Below are 23,292 nucleotides of genomic sequence, written 5' to 3' on the forward strand. Positions count from 1 at the left end.
GATAGTCAGTTCCTTTTTGCTGGGGATCTTTCTTGAGATATACAAATTAAAGGCTTGCTTTCTTTTTCTATTCACTAGCAAACGTTTCATGCCAATGTTTGCTCTTCAGCCTTTTTTTTTTTTTTTTTAAAGTAAAGGAACATTGGTATATGTATCTTATCTCTTTAGATCCTTCATGTTTATGTGTCTTTGGCTGTATGATTTTGCTTTCCTTTACCATTTAGCTCATAAAACCTTTCAGAAGAGGGACTGCCATTGTTGCTCTCTTGCCCTATTGACCATAAGGGAGTATTCAGAGATATGTTATAAAATAATAGTGATTTCTTTGCCTTTATATTTAGCAAATACTTAAATGATGCTTGCTGTGAATTGAGTACTTCTGAGTAAATCTTTCAAACTCTACACTTTTATCTCCCTAAAGGCCCTATGAAATCGCTACAGCTATTCTTATTTCATGCAGAGGAAACTGAAGGAACTGGAGATTAAATTAGTCACTGATGTGAGAGGAAGGATCTGAGCTTGTACCCCAGCAATACGGCTGCATGGCCGATGTGCTTACCACAGCATTGTCTCTACTCTATAATCCTCTGTAATCCAGCCACCACCCAAGGTTGGGGTCCTTCCTTTTTCTTCAAATGTTAGTTCAAACCAGCCCCTGCCACACTCATCTAGTGCGGTTTGCCCTTTGGAATTCCTGCTATGTGCTAATTGTCACTCCAAAGTTAGAGCAGTCCCTGCTAGCACCAGCTCCATTGTCTCTCTTTGCCTTGTCCTTGGGCAGCACAAGGGAAGACAGGAGAGGATAATATAGCATCAGTGTTTTAGTAGTACCTGCAGTGTTCACTTACATAAAATGTCACTTGATCTTCAAGCTAATATTTGCCTTTTGTGTGTGGAGCAGTGCCTCATGACTTCTTACATGATTGACAGCTTTTGCCTCCTACTTCATCCTTCAGGTTATAGGATTTGCAGCATGGAAGGAAAAGAATAAATGTTCCAATCACACTAAAGATAATGAACATATCTTCAGAATTTCAGCTATCCAAATTTGAATTGTTTTGGGAGATTTACGTATGAACAGACAATTGTCAGGCCACACCGGACAATTATTCTCACCCACAATTTCTAAAGTAACCACTCTGGTCTGGGAATCCAATTTGCAGCCTCTGGAGCAATCAGTTCAGAATGATCAGAATGTGATCTATGGTTGGCAGGTCCCTCGCTCAAACTCAGCACCAACAGGTAAAGCTAAACATTCTTCACAGATCTATGTTCTGGAAGCCCTTCTTGTTAGCCTGCCTTCCTCTATGCTGTAACCAGAACACACCTGTACCTCATTTCTTAACCACAAAACTTTTCTATACCCCTGCTTGCTGGAGCGAATATCAGATACAACTGACAGGGATGACTATTGCTACAGTATGCTCTGAATTGATGCATTCCCTCTGTTTGTCCTCATAACATAGCCTTTTATTAAGTTCCCCCTTTTCAAAGGAAAACGTTTTCTCTTGGCCCAATTCCTGGAAAATTAATGACCATGTCTGATCCTTGCTTCTAGTGGTGTCATAGGCATTTGTGCAGGGCAGCCTGTGCTAACATCTGGAGAGGGTACAGTAATCTAGACGCATCTCTATATGTCTATAAATGTCAGCCCTAGTATTTTAAAAGACCTTTCCTTCTTGATGCTTATAGTTGGGCATATTAACCGTCTTAGTATTATTAAAAACCAGAGATACAACCCAGTGTTATTAAGGAGAGTTTTATTGTAAAGATAGGAGTACCTACAGTTTTACATGTTTTCAAGTCTACAAAAACTCTCAGAGCAGAGACTTCTTTGTGTCTGTCATACCAGCAGACAGATTATTCACAAACTAGGAGGAAAATTCACTTCCTGCTGAACTGGGGCAGAGGAGGGGGCACTTTAATGTCTTGGCCTCTCTCCAGCTTCTTCTCGCAATCCACCAGGTAGTTGACTCCGTCGATAACGATCTGAACAAGTTCCACCTTGACAGTGAGGAAGAGGGTTGACCCCAAGGAGAAGACATGGTGGAGAAAGAAGGAGGAGTGGTTAATTGGAGCAGGAGGCGCCTGCAGAGACCCCAGAATGTGGACTTTATGAAATCACCAAAACTCATGTGTTTGGATAGCAAAGAGTTTTCTTGTTTTGTTTTGAAATTTTGTTGGTCTGTCTCACAACACTGGGATCAGATCCAGAGCCTCACACCTGCTAGGGAAGTGCCCCACCATTAAGGTACACGCCTCTCGGTGCTGGAGAGGTGACTCAGGAGTTTTGCAGAGGCTCTGGGTTTAGATCCCAGCATCCACACTATGCCTCACAGCCACTGTCTATAACTCTAGTTCCAGGGGGCATTGATGCCCTCTTCTCAATTTCTTGGTCACCAGATGTATATATTTAATAAAAACATACATGTATATAAGATAAATATTTTTTTAAAAAATTGGCACGAAGACAATGATTTTTTTAAAAAGGCATTTCTACCTCCTTGTCAAGTTATTAATGATAGTTACTGTGTAATAAAATATTCATGAATTGTAAAAGGTGTTAGAATACAAAATATATGCTATATCTTTAAAAGTTTCTCAACAATTATTAAAATGTAAAAAGAAATTTCAGATAATATTCAAAATGATAATGACAGCTGCTAGATTAGATACATGGTTTTGTAAATACTTTTAGACATTTGACTGGCTTTTCTAAAACCCCTAGAAGATTTCCACAAACACAGTGGTCCTTCATAGTCTTCTCACAGCTGCTGCATCCTGGGTTGAGATGTCTCACCATCAGCATTTCCATAGCAGTGTGTTCCTACGTGAGCTCTAAAGTCTCATCTCATTCATAGCTTCAGTGAACCCTGTTGTTCCTATGTATTCCCAGGAGTCCCTCAGCATCATCTTACAGGCTCACGTTTAGACATGACCATCGTCCCAAATCTCCTTTACTATTTAAACTCTACAACTAAAGCATTAGACACTGTTAAGCATCTAAGATGCCAAAGGGAAGATGATAGCATGTGCTCTTCAGCCAGTGAAATTCAGAATCAAAAGTGATTTCACAATGTCCGTTTCTTAGAGGGACAGCACACCTCTTCTTCCAGGCAGTGGGGATGATAAAACCCTGCTCCTTTAGCACAGGGAGCTCCTGTGGCTGAAGATGGCTGCTCAGTAACAGCAGTCCCGTTAGGGTCCCTTGACGTGCCTACAAGTGCTCAGAAGGGGCTGTGCATGTCTCTTACATTATTTTCCATGCAAGAGAGTCACTGAAGAAATGAAAGGCTACCTTGGGACTCAGCAGGGAAAGAGGAAGTGTGTGGATGAGGTCAAGCTGTTGAGGCTGTCCCCTTTCTGCTAGGCTGACCTCATTAGTCTATGCTAAAGCAAGAGAGACATTACCTCTGATCTTCCGATCCTATCTATGTTGGAAATGTCATATATATCCGCCACTGCCGCAGTGTCCACACCACCTGTGCCACGCTTCTGGAGCCTCAGGTTCTCCAAGATCTTAGAAAAGCGTGGATCCTAGAAGAAGGCATACTGTTGCAGTCATTAGCAAAGATATAACAAGACGCAGTAACAATTATGTATTTACAACATACTGGGCACTGACTTCCGACAATCTAAGGAGGTGGACAGTATTTTCACCCCATCAAAGACTATTCTATGGTGCTGTTAAAAAAAAAGTACCTGTCCCAGGGGACGGTGGCACACACTTTTAACCCCAGTACTCTGGAGACAGACAGAGACAGATGGCTCTCTGTGATATTGAGACCAGCCTGATATACATATTGAGTTGTGGGCCAGTAAAGGCTACACATTATCTTGAGTGGGAAAAAAAAAACATAGTGGAAATCAGGTCACAGCTTAGAAATAACAGGAGCACTTTTGGCTCACAGTTAAGTGGGAGGTCCAAGAGCATGGAGCCAGCACTGTGGCATCTGGTGAGGATGTCCTTGCTGCATCATGAGATTGCAGAGGGTATCACATAGTGAGAGCATGCTTGCTGGCTTAGCTCTCTCTTCTTGTGCTGCCACCAATGCCATCGTGGAGGTCAAAGCTATGACCTCAGCGATCCTGATTACCTCCTGAGGTTACACATTGACTTGTGAATTTGGGGATTAAGTCTCTAATATATAAGCTCAGAGGCAACAACTGAAACTATACCAACCCATATACTTCAGATGAGTAAACCGCTCCAGAGGAATTAACTTGCCCAAAGTCAGACAGCTAGAAGTTGGCAGAGCTGCAATTAAACTTGGGGCATTTATCTTCAAATAAATATACACACATTTATTTGCATGTGAGTGCCAACTTTTTGTATGTTTACTACTCACCTGGACACCAGTTTCATTGCTATAATTACGATCATGAAGTTAAATTGTTTCCAATCATTTTCTTAACATTGGAATTTTGAATAACCAAAAAAATAATCACATATCTTTATCTTGATAGGCAGCACATTTTCCTAAACTTGTTTAAACTTCCTTGGTTTAGTCTGGTGCTGTGGCAGAGATGGCAACTCCTGGTCTGGATCCTTTACCCCTGTGTCCAGCAGTGAAGCTGAAGATGCAGCTACTAGCTGCCTAAGCTCTTGCCAAGAGAACGAGCAGAAGCCGTGTGTGCTGCTTCCTTCCTTCCATCTTTATCTCATCAAGGACACGCCTACATCCTCTCCTTACACCTTAAATCTTATCATGGGCATGTCTGCACGGGCCCTCCTTTGCTCACATTCTAGAATGTGGAGAACTACTGTGACTACGCAAATGAGGAAAATGCCCTAAGTGGTTCTCCAAACCAGGTCCCGACCAGCAGCCTCAGAGTCGCCTGAAAACTTGCGAGAAATAAAAATTCTCGGACCAGTGAGATGGCTCTGTGAGTAAAGGGGCTTTCTGCCAAGCCTGATGACCTGACTTCAGTCGTTGGAACCAAAGAGTTATCATCTGCCCTCCACTGTGTACCCTCATACCTACCTGCCCACTGCACAAAATACAAACACACAAATCCAAGTACAACATGTAAAAAAAAAAAAAAAGAAAAAAGAAAAAAGAAAGAAAGAAACTGCTCAAGCATGGCCTAATAATCTGTGCTACCTAAGCCCTCCCTCTAGGTGACTGTCACACAGGCACAGATGTAAGGACAAGAAAGGAGCCCTAGGAAGCAAAGCAGGGCAGCCCCACACCTACCCTGATTTGTTACACGGTGGAGACTCAAAAGTGTTATTCTTGAGGCACCATCCCCCTTTTACAGCCCTGAACGGTTTTTCCTAACCAATGCAAATGACTTTAAGTCAGACATTATCCTTTCCCTCACTCTTTCATTGCAGGTGGCAAAGGTCAGGCTTAAGGGGTCAATGCTGACATCTCCTTCTGCAAAGCCATCACATCAGCTGATCCTCTTGGAACCCAACGAAGCTTTCGGTCACACACCATTACCTTGCTGAGTTTTGGGATTTTGACGTGGACACCAGCTCGCAATCCAGTCCCGAGGTTCGAAGGGCAAGTCAAAATGTATCCTAGGCGCTCATTCCACATGAACTCCCAGCCTCGTTCTTGGATTAACCGTTCTACCTACAAATGAGGCAAAAATGAGCAAATGGCAGACTTCTCAAATGTCTATTCCTTCAGATCATTTCAGGGAGAGAAACCAGTAGAGCACATGAATGAAACCGCAGAGGGCCTCTGGTGCTTGTACTTGATAGCTCTTCTATAGAGCATAAAATGATCCTACGAAATCAGATGACCATGGAAAGTATTTAACACGGTCCGGTCCCTAGAAGATCCCTAGCTCTCAGAAAGTACCAGTTGATCCTCTTTCTCATGCAAAGACTATAGACCACAGGAATCCTCAGAGATAAAGCCCGTGAGAATCTGTTCTGTTTTATTCCATCCAGTTCCATCCCATTCTACCTCTGTATTCCATCTACCCATCCATCCCCATCTTATTCTATCCCCTCTCCATGTTCAGAATAGATTGAGAAAATAACCCATGAGCCCCAGACTCTCACAAAGAGAACAGTCACCTTTTTTTGGAAGCACTACTCTGGAAGATTTGACTCTTAGGAGAAAAAAGTAGTCCCACTTTGGAAGTTAGCAGAGTATCTCATAAAAATGGAAAATGGTGGCTAGAGAGATGGTTCCAGTCTTAAGAGCACTGGCACAGGACCATGTTGGATCCCAACACCAACATGACAGCTCACAACCAAATCCCAAGGGATTTGATGCCCTCTTCTTGTCTCCATGGGGCATTGAATGCAGACTTTAGGGCATCCAAAACACTCACATATGTAAAATAAAATAATAATATCAAGAGATTTTATTTTGGTGAATATCAATAAACCTCCAATGGGCTCTTACTTCCTTTAGTCCACGACAGAATCTCTCAAATACTCTCTTCATATTGCCTCCCTTTTCCATGGAGATTACCCTGGTGTGGTCTTCCTCATTTATCCAGATGAGAAATGTCTTGTCATAATTATGCCTAATGAAGACAGAAATGTGGTGCTGACTGTTAATTGCATTTATCTCAACACATGAAAATTCTCATTACCTCTGCAGCTTGATTGCCTCATTTCACCTTCCCCATTCCCTGGATGGCCCTTATCTCTTAATTGTGCCTGAACAAGTACCACAAAATAATGATACCTCCCAGAATGGAGACTAAGACTAAACCCAGCCATTAACAATGCTGCACACGGTTCCACTACCACAAGAACACAATCCTTCCTCTTGTACCTTAAATGAGATGACAACATCTCACCTATGATAGCATTGAGCTCTGATGCTAGGAGTGTTTGTCTCCTAAGAGATTCAACAAAAGCTTGTGGCTCTTGAGAAAGATGGGAGGCAAGGATGGAGGGACTTTACCTACACCCCAAGAATTCACATGGTTTGCTATATAAACCCTGGCTATCTACCCTGTTGTGACCTTTCTTCCTCAGCTCCTTTTGGGGGCACCTGGGACAACCAAGCCAAGGTAGGCTGGGGACTGTTATGAAGGATGGGTAGCCATTCTTCCTTTCAAGAATGGTTTATCACATCAATATTATCAATTATCAAAATGATAACCAGAACTATCAATGTTAATTTTTTTATTGTCTGTTCATTTGTCCTAAGTTCACAAGCAGATTCTCTTACTAATATGAAGTATCTTTCTTTTAGTCTCCCCATGCATAATCCATGCAAACCAGCTCACATTCCTGTATCTCTTAAAAAAAATCTCACATCCCTCACTCTGTCCCTCTCCTTTTCTCTCTCTCTCTCTTTCCCTCTCTCTCTCTCTTTGTTTTCAAGTAGACTTGGCTTCCCCATTTAGCTCAAGCCAGGCATGTTGTCAACTGCTGTTCACAGCAACCTCAGGTTAGAAGAAGCAGGAAGCCGAGATTCTCCACACACAGGCAACATGTGAACACTGCATCCATACCAGATTCCCCTGGCATCAGGCCAGTCACGGGCCATCCCAGCACATGTTAGTAAAGGGGACACTGGCTTATCAAACAGAAAGTGGTCCTGTGGGCCAAGAAGGACAGAGCAGAGAGAAGAGTCTGTGAGGCCAGGTGATCAAATTTCCACTTACAGATAAGGAGGCCTCTCAGGCAGTGTTTCTCAGATTCATTGTGAGCTGAAACAACTAGAGAGTTTAAAAAATAAAAACACCCATGCCCAGAACTTATACTGAGACAAGATACCAAGCAGATGTGAGAAGTCCTCCCAGAATTAACAAGTGGGAGACCTTGGAGACTGGGGACAGGAAGGGATTGGAGAAGGTTGGAGACTATCTCCCAAGCCATTGTTCATCCATAAACAGAAAGTCAGGGTGACTGCTTAAGGCAGATGTGGGTTTGCTCTGTAAAGGCAGGTAGATGGATGGCTGAGTCCACACATATCACCAGACAGGGATGTGCCAACTACATAGCTGTCCTGTGCGGTTTGGAAATGGGGTGTTTCATGTAATTTGCATCTCTGTGATGACAGAATCTTGTTCCTCCTTGTCTTGGAGTTTAGTTAAACATTACCTTTGAAAATGTATTCTGTTTAATTTGTGCTGCTGAGGAAATAAAGGGACCCTAGCCCAAACACTTGGGAGGCTGAGTCAAGAGTGTTGCTGTGAGTTTGAGGTTTACACACTGAGACCTTGTCTCACAAAACCAGAAAGGGCCCACATTTTGTCTACTCCAGAGCTGGAGTAGACAAAGCTTCCCAGAGGTGCTGGGAGGGAAGGAATGAGTGCCTTCAGGCTCCACCCAAGGACTCCAGTCCCATCAGGGAAAGTACTTCACTTCCTGCCTAGAACCTCTCTGCTTCCGGTTTTTTTTTTTTTTTTTCCTAGGATGTGGTTCTGGAGATCATTGGTCAGGTGCAGGTAGGATTTCCACACCCAACTGTTCTCATTTGTTCACAGGTGACAGGAGGCAGATCAGCCATTAACCTCTACCTTCTTGTGCCCACCCCAGCTGGAGTTTCCTCTTCAGACTTTAGCCATGGTTTGACAAGATTTAAAGTTTCAGCTCCTTTCTTACACTGAAACTGTGGAAGCCATGGACCAGTTTCAGCCCTGTGGGCCCCCTCTTAACTGAGTGGAAACCAAGTTAGACTGTAGGTCCAGGCTCTTTCCAAGCAGCACCTGTGTTGTTTACCACCTACTCACATCGATGAGCCGTTGCTGATCCTGCTCCGTCATCTCAGACAGCTTGTAGTAGCGACCAGCCAGGTCCCCCTTGAGGCCCTCCAGTGCAGTGATGGCCACATTCTCTACCTCCCTTCTCTCCGCCCGGGAGCAGGCAGGAGGCAGACTCAGCCCACGGATGCTGCGACCAGTGCGCACCCGAGAGGACAACACATAGCGCTCATCAAACTGCCCGTGAGTGATCTGCCGGGTGGAGCAGAGTGGAGAGTCACCACAGCAGCCTTGGATCACAGTCCTTTGACCTACAGCTTTTCTGGAAACCTTCAGACACAGCGTTAAGGAGAGCCGTACACAACTGTATCACATGACTGGGTGTATCTACAGCTTTGGGGCAGCCACCTTAATCAAGTAAGGGTGGGGTCTGGAGTAGATGGTTTTGGTTGGGGTAAAATGCTGTAGGAAAGTTTAAAGTCCCATTAACTTAATTGTCCCCTAGAGGCATCTTTAAAGGACCTTTTAACCCTCCCCTATCTCTCAAGGGGATATGCTTCATGTAAGACACCTTAGACCTTCCAGGGATATCTCACCAGGGTAGTAGCTCTTAGGTTCCCTCTCTGCCTGTGGATTCAGGAGATCCTGCATCGTGGGGCAAAGAAATGGAGGCTGGAGCCTACCTTGGATGCATCCAGGTCTGTAGGGTGCTTCATCACCCTAGGGTCATAACCATTGTGCCTTAGTTTGATGACAGGATCAAAAAGGTCAGCAAACACCTGTAGGCAAGAATATCCTTCTGTAACTGGCTCGCCTAATAGCTTTTGCTTTCACTTGTCCCCCTTTCTCCTCAAGGACCAGGGTTGAGGGCCTCTTCTGAATGCTCCCATGCTGCCATGGGGGATATGCATATAGGTAGATGGTAAACAAATATGAAAAGAACAAACGTACACCAGAGAAAACCATTCAGAACCACCTCGCTCCTGAGAGAACACGGGCCTGCTGGACTCTGCACTTAACCTCCCCTCAGGAGTCTGCCAATCTCCCTGTTATCACACTGAATGAGAAAATCTGATGCTTAAAAACCCCAGGGCTTTCTGTTTTGTGAGCTAGAAGAAGCCACCAGCCTGGGAGCTAAGCAAGTTTTGTGATCAAAAGAGGATGCCAGGGTCTAAGATTCTGAGCAAAACACTGTCTGTGCAGAAGCCAGCTACCAGAAGACAAAGGGTCCCTTACCCCATGAGCCTGTCCAACCTGAAAGCAAAACAATCTAATGAACCAAATAGGTGGGCAGTCTTTAGGTAAAGTAAGGCCAAGAGAAGTTGTGTATGCTAACAGTATGCTGTGGCCTTGGGAGTTATGGGAAGTAGAAAGAAGAGCTTTGAGATCAAAGAAACAGCTTCCGTCTGAATCTCTGTTATAAGCTAATGAATAATTATTTAGGATAATTTATTTAGGATGGCCCTTCTCATCCCTTGATGGCAACTTTTCTGAGAAACTCCTTTTAGTTCTATGGCAGAAGAATGAAAAGAGAGAATGAGGGAACCAGGCTACAGGCGTTTATCACAATGAAGAGGCTGCTCTGTGGAGACAGAGGTATGGTACTGAGTTATGCTACATCAGACACTGGATGTCTGCATCAAGTGTGAGGTGAGGCTGGATCCAAGAGACTTGGGGAGCCCAGTCGTTTGTGCTACAATAACAGAAACATAAGTCTCAAACTACAGACACACAATCCAACTCCACCCAATAAACCCAGATACAAACACTTGAATGTTTTTCTGAGGATTGCAAACCACCCAATTGTTGTGGATTATAATTTTAAGATGTGTTACATTTGTTCATGCTGGAACATTTGTTTAATGACACAAAAGTGTGGTGCATTCTTTTCTGTAGCATTTGTTTAACTCTGTGAAACTGTGTTACTTGCTTGTCTAAAACACCTGATTGGTTTAATAAAGAGCTGAACAGCCAGTAGCTAGGCAGGAAGAGAAATAGTTGGGACTGGCATGCAGAGAAGATAAATAGTAGGAGAGGAGAGAAGAGGGAGGAAAGCAGAAGGCGGGGAAGGATGCCATTGGTCAGCCACCTAGGCACCCGGCCACCCAGTGAGCCACAGAGTAAGAAGTTAAGAAAGACATATAGCATAAAGAAAGGTTAAAAAAAAAAAACCCAGAGGCAAGGAATAAAAGAAGAGAAATGGGTTAATTTAAGTTAGAAAAACTGCTAGAATTATGCCAAGCTAAGGCTGGGCATTCATAAGTAAGAATAAGTCTCCATTATTTATTGGGAACTGGACAGCCAGCCCCATAAGAGAGGGAAAGAAAAAAACCCAAAAAACAATTGTATTTAATTGTTTTGTACCAACACAGCTTTTGACAAACTCAGAGAGCTCTGTGATATAACAAACCTCTCTTTGTTACTGGTGCAGTAACAAAGAAAGCCTTGTCCCTAGCTGTACATCTCATAATTCCAAGAAGGATTTCCAAAGGTTCTGTGAGATTGCTCTTTATTGGAGCCCTTCCTGAGAATGCAAACAGCTGACTCCAAAGAAAGACAAACACCTCCACCACATGCAGAATGGCCCCCACCTCCAGAACCAGCTGCCTGTGGTTTTACCTCATACGACTCCTCATCACCAGCCACCATGCCCACAGTCTTTATGAAGGGGTGACCGGGGTTGTCCACTCCGGTTTGGATGCACTGGTCCAGGGTGTAGCCATTGGGTGTCATCTTGTTGCGGAGTTTGGCATAGATGGTGGGAGTGAGGCACTCAGCCATGCAGTTGTTATGTTTCCTCAGGTCAGGGTAGTCTGCGCTGTGGGAGGAGAGAGGCTGTGGACCAGTAGCCCCCAGGTAAGGGCTATCAAAGATCCAGTTTCTCTGTGAGCCTTAACCAGGATCTCTTGGCCCAGTGGGCACAGGGGATATTGGATAGAGATGCCTACAAGCCCTGGCTCGAGTAAACAGGCTTAAGATAAACCAAGGACAGTGTCTACGAGAGAAAAGGACATGACCCCACCCAGCAGGAAAGCCATGATGCTACAGAAGCAGCAGAGGGCAACAGGAAAAAAGTCAGAAAATGAACTGAAATCATATTTAGATTTCTCTTCCACCCAGAAGTGCTGGTAAAATTCAACGAATTTGGTCTTTTAGGTTTGTGGTAGGGAGAGAGACAGAACTATCTGGAATGTTGTTTTCTCCTCTGTCCTTTGCCTACTGGTTAAGCTTTATAACAACAGAGACCTGCCCTGTCTTCAGAAAGGTGACCCCAGCCATGGACACAAGCATTTGGTAACTATTTGTTGGGATAACGCACAAAAGAACACCACATCGGATGCTGCCTTACCCTGGCTATTTACTGCTTGCAAAACATGAACTGAGGAATACCATGCTCTCAAACACAGGTGATCTCCCTTCAGTGTTTCCTGGGGCACATGGTTGCTCTGATCTCCCTCTGGGAGACGTTCATTCTCCCAGAAAGCAAATGTCTCCCAGAGACATCTTAGTTGTTGTTTTGTTTTGTGGAATCCTAGGATATAATCAAACTACTCAGTGTGTGGTTGTGTTAGACACAGAGAGGTTACGGGGCAGCAGAGTATCTGACCTCATCTTCTATGAGACACTCCTCCATTTCCTGTCTGTAATGTCCTTTAGTGCTCACACTTAAAGTCAATATAGAGAGCAGTGAGTGAAGTGTGGGTCTGGTATCAAGGGGCCTGGGTTTGCATTTGGCTGCACTGAATACAGGAATAAGCATGATTTCTAAGTCATTTCACTACTAAAGGATGCTAAAATAAATCATGAAAGGGCCCAACACACATGTTAACAGTCTCATAATGTAAGTGCACACTCAATAAATGGCAACTATCACTGTTATTACTTTTTAAATGGAAGGCAAGCATTGAACAAGAATGATGATATATTTCCTTGTATTTGTCACAGGTCACTGGGATTACTAAGTTTCAAAGATGGTTGTTAAGTATGACTTGGCCATTTAGAAAGACCAAATGAAGGATTCTCAGGGACTAGAGAGATAGCTCAGCAGTTTAGAACACTGTCTGCTTTTCCAGAGGATTCAGGTTCAAGTCCCATCACCTACATGGGAGCTTACAACTGTCTGTGACTCCAGTTCCAGGAGTCACCTCTTCTGACTTCTGCATGCATGTGGCACATAGACATACACCCAGACAAAACATTTCATACAGATAAAAACAAACAAAAAGTAGGATTCTCCCTGGCCATTTCCACCAGGAGAGAACACATGGCTAGTTGACACTTGGGGTTATTTGAAAGCCAGGAGGACTCACCTTGCAGGAAAGAGCTTGTGCTGCTCCCGAGCATCAGCAGACACCTTCTGCCTGTTCAGCAGGTAGCCAGTGGTCAGGGCACTGGTTCCCAGAGTAGTAAACAGCAGAGATGCATTGCGGCCAGTTAGCAACTTAGAGAAGGCACTGGCCATCCTTCTTCTTGGTAGAGTGTCTGGAAGCAAAGAAGCTGGATCAGACAGCATCATAGCATGGTGCCACAGTGGGCAAAATCACCTGCAGGGGCCATGGCCCTTCTTGTTTTATTTACCTATTTCTTCTTGCTATTTTCTTCTACACTAATTGGGAAGATGAGTGTTTTCATATTTTGTGGGAGCACATATCATTTTATCCAGTAATTACAGAGAAAAAAATAAGCAAAAAAATATAATAGACAAACCGAGGACTTTTTGGATTTTTTTAAACTACACTCCTAAATTCTCCTGAAGAGAATGGATTTTTGAACTTTTAAGAGGAACTAAAATTCTCTGAGAACCATTGTACCTTTACACACCCAAATGAACTTGTGTCAGAACTCAAAGTAGCTCAAAGTAACAAATAAACCTAGGGGTTTTTTTTTTGTTTTGTTTTTTGTTTTTTGAGCAAATGATCTTCTGACTCAAAACGTTGAAATACCAGCAGTATGGTGGTGGGCTGTACCAAACTTCCAACCTGATTTAGAACCCCTGAAAGAGGACAAAGTTGTTCAAAGTTAAAACTCATCCCTTGGCTCCTAGCAGAAATAGACTGCAAGCATTTCTTTAAAAAAATCATATTTGTTTAGGTCTTTGATTCTTGCAGATTAAGATTAAACAAGAAACTCCCAACCAAAGATCACCACTCATATGAGTGATGTTCTGTTCACTCCTTTTAAGATCATGGAAGACCACACCAGGGGACCCGGGACTGGTGATTGGGTGATGTGAGCTTAGATGTGACAATTACTTAAAAATTCCTTGGTTTGTCACGTTGGGTAACTTCAGTTCATTTTTGGTTTTGACTTTCGTTGGAAAAAATGGCATGCTGGCCTTTGCTGTGAGAGAGAAGATGCATAAATCCCATTAACACCAGCAGAGGCTCATGCATCTCTCCCAGGGTCTCAATCCATTCAGACTGTGAAACAAACAAACAAACAAAAAAAAAGTTTGGCAGAAAGATCCAAATATCAACCAAACAAGATGACCTTTACCATTTCAAAAAAAAAAAAAAAAAAAAAAAATCACATATACTCATGCATACATCACTCAGTGGCTGTCATTGGAAACTGTCACTAAGGAAACAATTACCAGGCTGACATTTTGGTTGACTCTAGAGCATTTGTGATCATAAGTTTTTGATATTACTTTTAGGCATTGACTCGTTGGTGCTCCTGTGCCTATGCAGGAAACTAGGCTGAGTTACCTTGGCAAAGCATCATCGCTTTTGGCTTCTTTTTGCTCTTCCAATTAGGACTTTGTTGTCTATTTCTGGTCTCTTAAGGCCATAACCTGGTACCCCAGCCTCCATAAGAGATGTTCCTTCTAGCTCAATGGGTTTGTTTGCTCTCTTAGTCCCCAGAGCACTCACAGACTGCTTGTTCATTTGTATTTGGGTTTCACAGTGATTTTCATCCTGTTGGTGAACTCAGCTGTTTATTTGTTTGTTTGTTTGTTTTTGTTTTTTTGGTTTTTTGAAACAGGGCTTCTCTGTGGCTTTGGAGCCTGTCCTGGAACTAGCTCTGTAGATCAGGCTGGTCTCAGAACTCAAAGAGATCTGCCTGCCTCTGCCTCCCACGTGCTGAGATTAAAGGCATGAGCCACCAATGCCCTGCTGAACTCAATTCTTATGTGTCTCCCCTTGTTAGGGAATACCTGTTCTTTGCATGGTCCTGTTGATGAGTATATTCTTCAAGCCCAGGAAGTTTTCTCTATTGGCTACCATTCTTGAACATGGTTAGCTAATCAGTAAGCATCCTTTCCTTAACTTTGTAGAATTCCAGTCATACCCCACAAAAGGATGTTGTGGTCAACAATGGTTGACAGGATGGTAGTCCATTTCAATTATGGCCGAACAACTCCGATTGCCTAGTGACATGGTGTGACACATCATGTACGTTTTTGTGGTGATGCTTGCATAAACAAACTTGCGCTGCCACGAATATAAAAGCGTAGCACACACAATGATTGACAGGATGGAATACTTGACAATAAAAGACTATGTTACTGTTGTTTTTTATTTACTAATGATATATTTTATCAGTATTTTGAGTATAAAGCAGCCTGCAATGTTAACAGGTGACAGTTTCATTTAATCCCGTTTCCTGTCTTTTGATTGCATCAAGAAGCCGTGTAGAGTCTTCAACCTCTAACATCTTATCTTAGGAAAGTAATGTATGATATTTGCACAATGACAAAATCATCTAAGGATGCAGGTATCTTGCCAGTTAGAGATCCATGACTGTGCTTACATGTAGCAGCCTGAATAATTTCAAAAGGCAGATACCAGCCTCCTGGATGTCTCCTGCGCAGGTGTTACTCATAGTAGAAAGGACAGGTCCTTTACCACATCCATTCCCATGAGTGCTCTGTATCTAGCCAGGATCCTTTGTTTTGAGAATTTCTCATTTTTAAATCAGATCCCTCTCAAGCCCAGGCCCTGCTTTTAAACTAATTTGCATCCCTTTCACCAAAGATTTTTTTAAGCACTGCCCATAAAAACAAACAAATGGCATGGCAAGCTTGTTCTTGTTGTTTCCTTGTTCAGGTTTTCATGTCTAGTTGCTGCTCACCAGGATAGCCAGTCCAGATTCCTAACCATCAGCCACAATAGGTTGTCAGCTTCCTGGGTACCACCAACAGCCATTCTCGGCAGTTTCTATGGTGATTCTGCAGAGGCTACCCCATAGAAAATGGGCCTTCCAGGAGAGCAGAGCATATGTGTGTATCTTTCCCCTTTTCTGCCTTCATTTTCATCACCATCATCACCATTATCATCATTTGTTTCTCTTTCACAATGAGCAGAAGGATAGTATTGGAGTCAAATAAGCAACAAGTAATAAGTGTCGAGGAAATAAATACTCAAATCTCTTGCCTCCCCAGAAATTGTCTTCTGCAAAATATAGGAAAGCAAATTAAAGCATTATTGCTGAGTATGTATTTAACAAGTAATGTATGCCTCAGGACATCCACTACAGAGATTCCAGACAGAAAGTGATCTTACCCTCTCACACAGCTAAACAGACAGAATCCATTATAGACACGTGCTCAAGGAAACACAGGGACAAGGACATGGTGGCACCATTATCCTACAGAGTTCATCCGAAGATCACTTCAGGATTAGGATGCCACGTGTGTTAGCTACTTATTTTAACAAAGAATGGGTAAATGTCTTCAGTTCTCTATGCAGCAGGTACATCTATAGTTCTGGAACCAAGCACCTATATAGGACAATTATCTTCCCACTATGAAAGGGAACTGCCGTTGGCCATGGTTTTCCTTGAGGTCTACATTCAAAGCAGTGGCTTCTGGGTCACAAAACAGGCTTGTGTTTAGTTGGTTTTGTGTCTTTTTGAGACAGGGTATTGCCATGCAACTTAAGTTGGCCTTGAATTCACAATCCTCCTGCTTCTACCTTCAGAGGGTCTTATAGGCGCATACCTACTCTAACTTGTTTACAAACTATTAACAATACATTTCAAAGAGACAAGGACATAGCTTACAATGACACATTTTCCCAAAGAAAATGCTCTAGGATAAAATGGAGGGCTCTTACCCTCTGCTCTAGATAACACTATTATGTCTTCCTGACTCTACTGTGTGCTAGAGGGTATGAGGTATGTGCAAGGTGAGCGCAGGGTGTGGATTGATGCAAACCAGTCTGTCACCCCCCAAGTGAAGGCAGGGCTGGGAGGCAGCTTTCTTGGCTCTCATACCCATTGACACACACTTGAGAGGATCTTATTAAATGCCTCAGCTCCTGGGAGCTAAGGTAGGCTGTCCAGGTCAATTAGTTTCGTTATGGTCTATAGACATTTCCCCTTTGGCCTTCCTTGAATATCAGCAGTTCTGTGGGGCTCTCTGTTCTCTGAAGCAGCACACTCAGTATCGTATAACAGCAACTAAAACCTTTTCATTTGTCCATAACACAGAAAAGCAAAGTGAGAGAATACGTTGAAGAGTCGGTTTCCACAGCAGCCTCCAAGAATAGGTAGATTATACCACGCCACAGAACAGAAAACATAGAAACAGAGGTTTTCACAGTTCGAGGTCACTAAGATGAAAGCAACTGACCCACATGTCCATTCCCTACCAGATACGCATTTAAGTGAAAATCCTGCTCACAAAGGCAGCGTTTTACAGTAAAAAAAAAAGTATCATGATGTACCTGGATGGAGATGTCCCCCTCGGCTCCTAAGAACCAGAGCTGCTAGGTGTCTAATTGCTTTCTGTCCTCACTGGTCACTCAGGAATATGGAGTGGCTTTTCTCAAGCAGGGTTTCCAGAGCAGAGTGACAGGGGAGGATACAAATAGGCCCACCAGTACCTAGGCATGGTTCTGGGCAGTCCTTAGGAGAAAGATCCTGAGGGTAGTAGCCCCAGATGCTCCCTCCACAGGAAAATGATTAGCCACAGACTACGATGGTCAGCAGACTGTGAGATTCAAGAGCAAGCAGAGCAAATGACATGTTCCACTGGTGGAGGTACAGTATGCGGTGACACAGGGAGAGAGAGGGAAAAATAGTGACACAGGTAAAAGTGGCTTTTTAAAAAACCCACTCGTTTGAAAAATTTTATCAACCCACTGTTTGGCAGTTTCTACGGAGTTCTTAAGTTAGAGGTGGAAAGGTGGAAACTCTTATACATACCTTACTATAGGCAGAGCACATGGTCCTTGAGCCTGATGGGTACCATCCATCTCATATTCACTAACAACCCCAGAAGATGTACTATTAACTCTGTTTTATAGGTCAGAGGATGGAAGCGAAGAAAGGCAAAGTGTCAGAGACCACAAGGTCTGCAAAGAGTAATGCTGGGATCCGTGGACAGCAGTCTGCCTTCATTGGGCACGTGTGTTCTCTCCTAGGAACTGTGTGATAAGGGACCAGAGTGTCAAGGAGCTCTGAGATGGCATGGCCTGGAAGTGTGCTGTGTGAATGTCCTTGTCAAATGTTAACCACCCTACAGTATTCCTTGCCTCCTCTTCCAAGAGACTAGTACCATGTCACACACTGTGGAAAAAGTATAGTGGAAAGCATACACTCCCATAGCTGCAAGCAGTAGTAGAAGACCATAATGTCAATTTAGACAACTGCTTCCAAGGCCTCTTCTAAGTAGAGGAGTGGCCATTGCCTTCAACAACATCAAACTTAACCTATGTCTGAGTGCTACAGAAATGAATAAAAGCTGAATATGCCCCTTGTTCTGTGTCTAGGTCCAGTATCTTCAGGATGATGTCACAACATCTAGGACCATGCTCACAAATATAATCTAGCACTGCAAGGAGCCTACAAGAGACCATTTGTTCAGGGAAGGGTCTACAGATCCTTCGCTTAAAACAGGCACAAGTCCCTGGCCCAGACTTCCCAGAGACAGGACAAGGTCACAGCTGGGCAACTGTGGAGCTTAACCTTGTGGAGCCATATCTAGGTCTTCACAGGGATCCTTTAGTTCTGGTTCTTCTCAGGAAGATAAAGCCTTGGGTCTCAGCCCCTTTCTTTCAGTTGCCCTGGCCCTGGATGTGACAACTGGTCAAGCAGGAGTCAAGCAGGATGCCCTCTAGGGACATCCACCCAGACTCTAGCATTTTCATGCCTGCAACATGCACTGAGTGCCTTCTCTCCCTGAATCCATGGTGTCTTCTCACTCAGTCCTAGGCGACTTTGCTGGCTTGCTCTCTGACCTAGGGCACCCCAGAGCTGCAGAACAGGGAACCTTCTCCAGGTCAGGGAATACTTAGCTGGCCCAGTTCACCTCTGTGGAAAGGCAGCCAAATATAATATAAGCCAGAGGGTAGAGTGGCACCTTCCTTTGGTACTAAAAGTACCCTTCTGAGTCTAATGAGTTTCATGAGGAAGGCCAGAGGTCACCAGTGAGTGCTGTCCTTACAGAGACCCCAATTTGCCACTGAGTGTGGGCCTTGGGTGACTGGTTGCCTGGGTTTAAAATCACCTGGACAGCCCTGGGAGTGCTGTGACCAATCTGGAAACAGCCATCAATAAAGAAACACCTGTGATCGTTGTCCCAGCATCATGCTCTGGGAGGAGAAATAGACCTTCCAAGATATTAAGACAGAGGTGTAATGGATCCTCTGTGCAAGCCCATAGTGTCAAAAACACAAAAACAAACAAACAAACAAACAAGAAAAAACAGGAGCAACTTGTCAGAGAAAGATGGGTCATGGTTTGTTTACTCTGCAGCAACACATCAATATATGCATACACATACATGCATATATATTTGCTTTGAGTGTGCATCAAGAATGTTTTTGAAGGTTATTCATGAATCACTAAAGGGTTGGTCCACAGCAATGTATATGGAGGTGTCGAGCCATCCATTTTCCTCCTAATGGAGCCCTGGAAGCATCACTTCATTACATCTGCATTCATGATTTCAAAAGGAAAGTGATAAGCATTAAATCGCTTCCGTGGAATTACTCAGATACCTATTTGTTGACTCTTGAATGCGTATCTGTAAGCATGATTCCGCTGTAAGTATGTCGTGACAAGGCTGCTCAAGTACGGGTAACTGCCAGCACCACTAAGAGAAGGAACACTGATGTTGCCCAGGGAGGCTCAGCATCTCCTTTCTGTGATGGGTGTGGCAAAGAGGAAGAAGCAGGTTGCAGCAGGCACCAGGAAAATGGAGGGCCTTCCCTAATATCTTAGGGTGGGTCTTCTTCCCTCCCTGCCTGAGACTACTTCCTCAATGACCACAGATACCTAGCCAGCTTTGGATGTGCTCTCTGAAAGCCTGTTCATTTCAACTTTTTCCAAAACTCGTCTTAAGCATTTCATTTAATTGGAGGACAAGATGTCATCCCAGAATATGCTCACTACACACTTTAAGATTTGTCAATCGTCCTTTGACTACCAGCATGAAGCTCACAAAATGAGTTTAACCACATCAATGGCCTCACTCATTCTCAATCCCGGTGCTGGCTGGCAGTGTCTACAGCAGCTTCCCAGCCTTGTGATTTAAGCCCTGGTCTTTCCCACCTCTGATGCACTGTTGGAGTTTTTCACTTCTATCTAGAATTAGCTTCCCAGCCTTGCCCACCTAGCCAAACTTCTTTTCTCCCCCTCTACCATGTAGTGAGCTCCTACCTACGCCTGGCAGTGTGTCAGAGGCTTGACAAACATCTTTAGGCTTTGCAGAGATCCTGCCAAGCAGGCCTTATTTGGCTGGATGGAAGTCAAGTGGTCCTGACCTGCTTTGTTACCAGTTCTGACCCAGGTGAATGTGGACCCAGCACCTCACCCAAAGTCCTGCCTTGGCTAGGAGAGAATTGCTCTTGGAAGTTCAGGACTTAGGCATGTCCCATGTCACTCCCAGAGTCCAGAAATGCTTTCACCACAACCATGCCAAGGCATAAGATTGTCACCACATCCGTGCCAAGGCACAGGATTGTCACCTTGCAGCATGTGACTCCTCCCTGAGTCCCAGGACATTTGCATCTTGTTCTCGTCCCTTCCCCAGACTTCTGCAGAAGTGCCCAGGGTTCCAGGCACTCTGTGCGCACTCCCCTCTGACACTCAGTGTGCTGACCAGGCCTAGCTAGGGACACTGCACTAGCCATGCCTTTCTTAGAGGGTGCAAGGACTTGCTCTCTCTTCCCATCCTCTCCTCCTCCATATGGGGTTAGATAGAAGAGAAGGATGGGGGCATATCTAAAGCTCTTGCCAGAGGAGGCTGCCTATCTGTTCCTCTAACCTGGAATACATCTATGACTCTTGGTTTTAAAAAGCATATTTTTAATAGCATCTGGGTAAAATTAGATCAAACTTTGAGGCTCTAAGCCAGGGGAATTGTGTGTGTGGGGGGGGGATGACATATAAAAACATAGCCTGACTAAGCTAGCCACATTGGGATCATGTTTGTGCCTACATTTGCTATCTATATCAAAGAAGGGGAACCACAGTGAACACTTTAGGCAGAGTGCCAAGGAGCTGACACTTTTTTTCCTATCCCACTTAGAGGACTCTGTCCCAGATTTCTGACTTTCTCTCCAGCTCTGGAATGTCATGAACTACCCCAATCCTGAAGCTTCTCCTTACTCTGGATATCCTGGGGTGAAGGTCCATGGATGCCTTTCTGCTGATTCAGAGTTATTTCTGGTCCCGCTGTTCACCATATCCATCTTTCGGAGCTTTGCCAGGCTAGTTGGGGGACCACATGCCAGCTGTCAATACAGAGAGTCACTCCAAGACAGAGGATGGTCCTTGAGGTTATCCAAACACCACAGGATTTTCTGAGCAAATTCTCACAGTGCCAGTCATGTAGGCAAGCAGAAAAGACTTCCTTGTTATAAGACATCAAAGTGGTCCAATTGCCTTACATGACAGCATGCAAGGTCAACCTTAATGATCACCTTTGGACTTCTCCGTCTGACTCAGCAAATAGGAAGTCATAAGAACATAGGGTTCTTCCCTGAGAGACAGGCCTATCCCATCCCCACTTAGAAAGATGGCCTGGGGTCCTTTTAGAATTGTCTGTCAGGAGAAAACACTTTCAAGAGAATGGGGACCTAAAGGCCACCCTGGCTTCTGAGAGCTGTAACAGGCAGAGGTGCATGTGACCTCCAACAGTCACCTTCAGAGTTGGCTCTGTGTGTGGTACCTGGCTCAGCAGACAAGAACTCCCAGAATGCTAGACACAAACACATGTGACCTCAAAGAAGACAAATGGATCATCCTCTGTACTGTGCTAGAGATGGAGACTCAGGGCCTCTGGCGTGGGGACTGAATCAGCCCCAGACTCAGCCCCCATCTGACCTCCGAGAGCCCACACCTCCTCACTCCAAATCCCAACTCTGGCTTCCTGACTCTTCCTCTGCCTACCTCTTCAGAGAGACTGCCCAGGCCCCCAGTCCTTGCCCCGGGACATGGTTTTATCATGAAGCTGGCAGAGCCTACACTGTACATACCTTAGCCCACAGGTATGATGAGCTCCAAACACAAGGACTTTGAAAATGGTGCCTCCTAATGTGACAGGAATACAAGGGCACAGAGGTTTACAAGTCCAGGAAGAGCTAGTCTTCCTGACACCTCTGATGTCATGGTCTCCATGAAAGAATGGAGAATAGAAGGGAACAGAAGCAACAGAAAGTGAAAGATGTCCACTGGAAAATACCCACCTCAACCCCCGCCCCCTGGAAAGTAAAGTTTAACTAATGTGGCATTATTCTAAGTGTACTGACTGCCTCTTCAGAGCCCCCAGACAGCACTGTGCTGGTCACAGAACCTGCCCATGCTTCAGGAAGGTTCAGAGACCAGCACTAAGGGCTAGGATTTGTTAGGCAAGTGCTGCTCTCCACACTTTCACAGCAGAGCCTCCAAAGCCATAGACTTTATACACATGGACAAAGGCAGAACTGATAATGACCGTCCTTCCTCCAAGAGCCAAGCAAGTAAGTAAGGAGTGGGCTGCTACTCGGCCATCTGAAGTTTGTTTTTCTTTTTTCTTCTAAAAATGGGGTTTTGCATAGCTCACATTCAGCATATCAATATGTTCAAGAGTGAACCTCTGCAGTAGCATTAGCCATTAAATGGAATCTGGACCATTAGTTCAGAGTCTGCTCCTTGGAGAGCTTCAGGAAGTTTAAACCTTCCAGCTAGCTCATTCTAAGTCACCAGGCATCTCTTTTGATGCAGATGATGGAAAGCACACCCTGGCATGAGCATTGGTCTCTGCAAAGTATTACAGAATGAAATGTAGCATCTAAACTTACCCCAATTCCACATATTTTTTTTTTCACTAAAGCTCTTGATTAATTAGGAAACACATGAGACAGAAGATAAGGCTCTGTGTCCTCTTTGAGCTGTGCATGCTCATGTCCAGGGAACAGGTGATTCCAGGCAAGGGTGACCTTATTGGTGCACCAAGTTCCCATTTTTCTCTGGCCCACAGTTTCCCAGTAAGAGTTTCTCTGTGGCTGGGGGTTCCCTGTGCAAAGGCTCAGCACATTGACCCTAGTACAGTCCTTCTTGGGAGAAAGCAAGCATTTTGATCATCTCACTGACCTTGAAGCTGGAGGAGTCTGTCCTATCCAGATCCGGCTGCCACACAGCCAAGAAGTGTAATGGGAGCTTGCAGAGCTCAGCCTAGAAAAGGCCACTGTGCTGGGCGGGGCCAGAGAGTCCCCCTACCAATCCCACAGCAGA

General features: G+C 44.3%; 1 protein-coding gene across 1 annotated transcript; it reads right to left on the reverse strand.

Moving 5' to 3' along the window:
• Positions 1-1,743: 1,743 nt before the first annotated feature.
• On the reverse strand, positions 1,744-23,273 carry Ckmt2 (creatine kinase, mitochondrial 2). Its single transcript, XM_051182954.1, has 10 exons — positions 23,152-23,273; positions 12,939-13,110; positions 11,248-11,446; positions 9,312-9,407; positions 8,659-8,880; positions 7,435-7,520; positions 6,369-6,492; positions 5,448-5,582; positions 3,412-3,537; positions 1,744-2,004 (listed from the first exon to the last, which is right to left on the reverse strand). The coding sequence occupies exons 2-10, from the start codon at positions 13,088-13,090 to the stop codon at positions 1,885-1,887; spliced, it is 1,260 nt and encodes a 419-aa protein (XP_051038911.1). The 5' UTR covers positions 13,091-13,110; positions 23,152-23,273; the 3' UTR covers positions 1,744-1,884.
• Between the last annotated feature and the right edge of the window lie 19 nt (positions 23,274-23,292).

Source organism: Phodopus roborovskii, unplaced genomic scaffold, assembly GCF_943737965.1.
Source record: "Phodopus roborovskii unplaced genomic scaffold, PHOROB, whole genome shotgun sequence".
Lineage (NCBI taxonomy): Eukaryota > Metazoa > Chordata > Mammalia > Rodentia > Cricetidae > Phodopus > Phodopus roborovskii.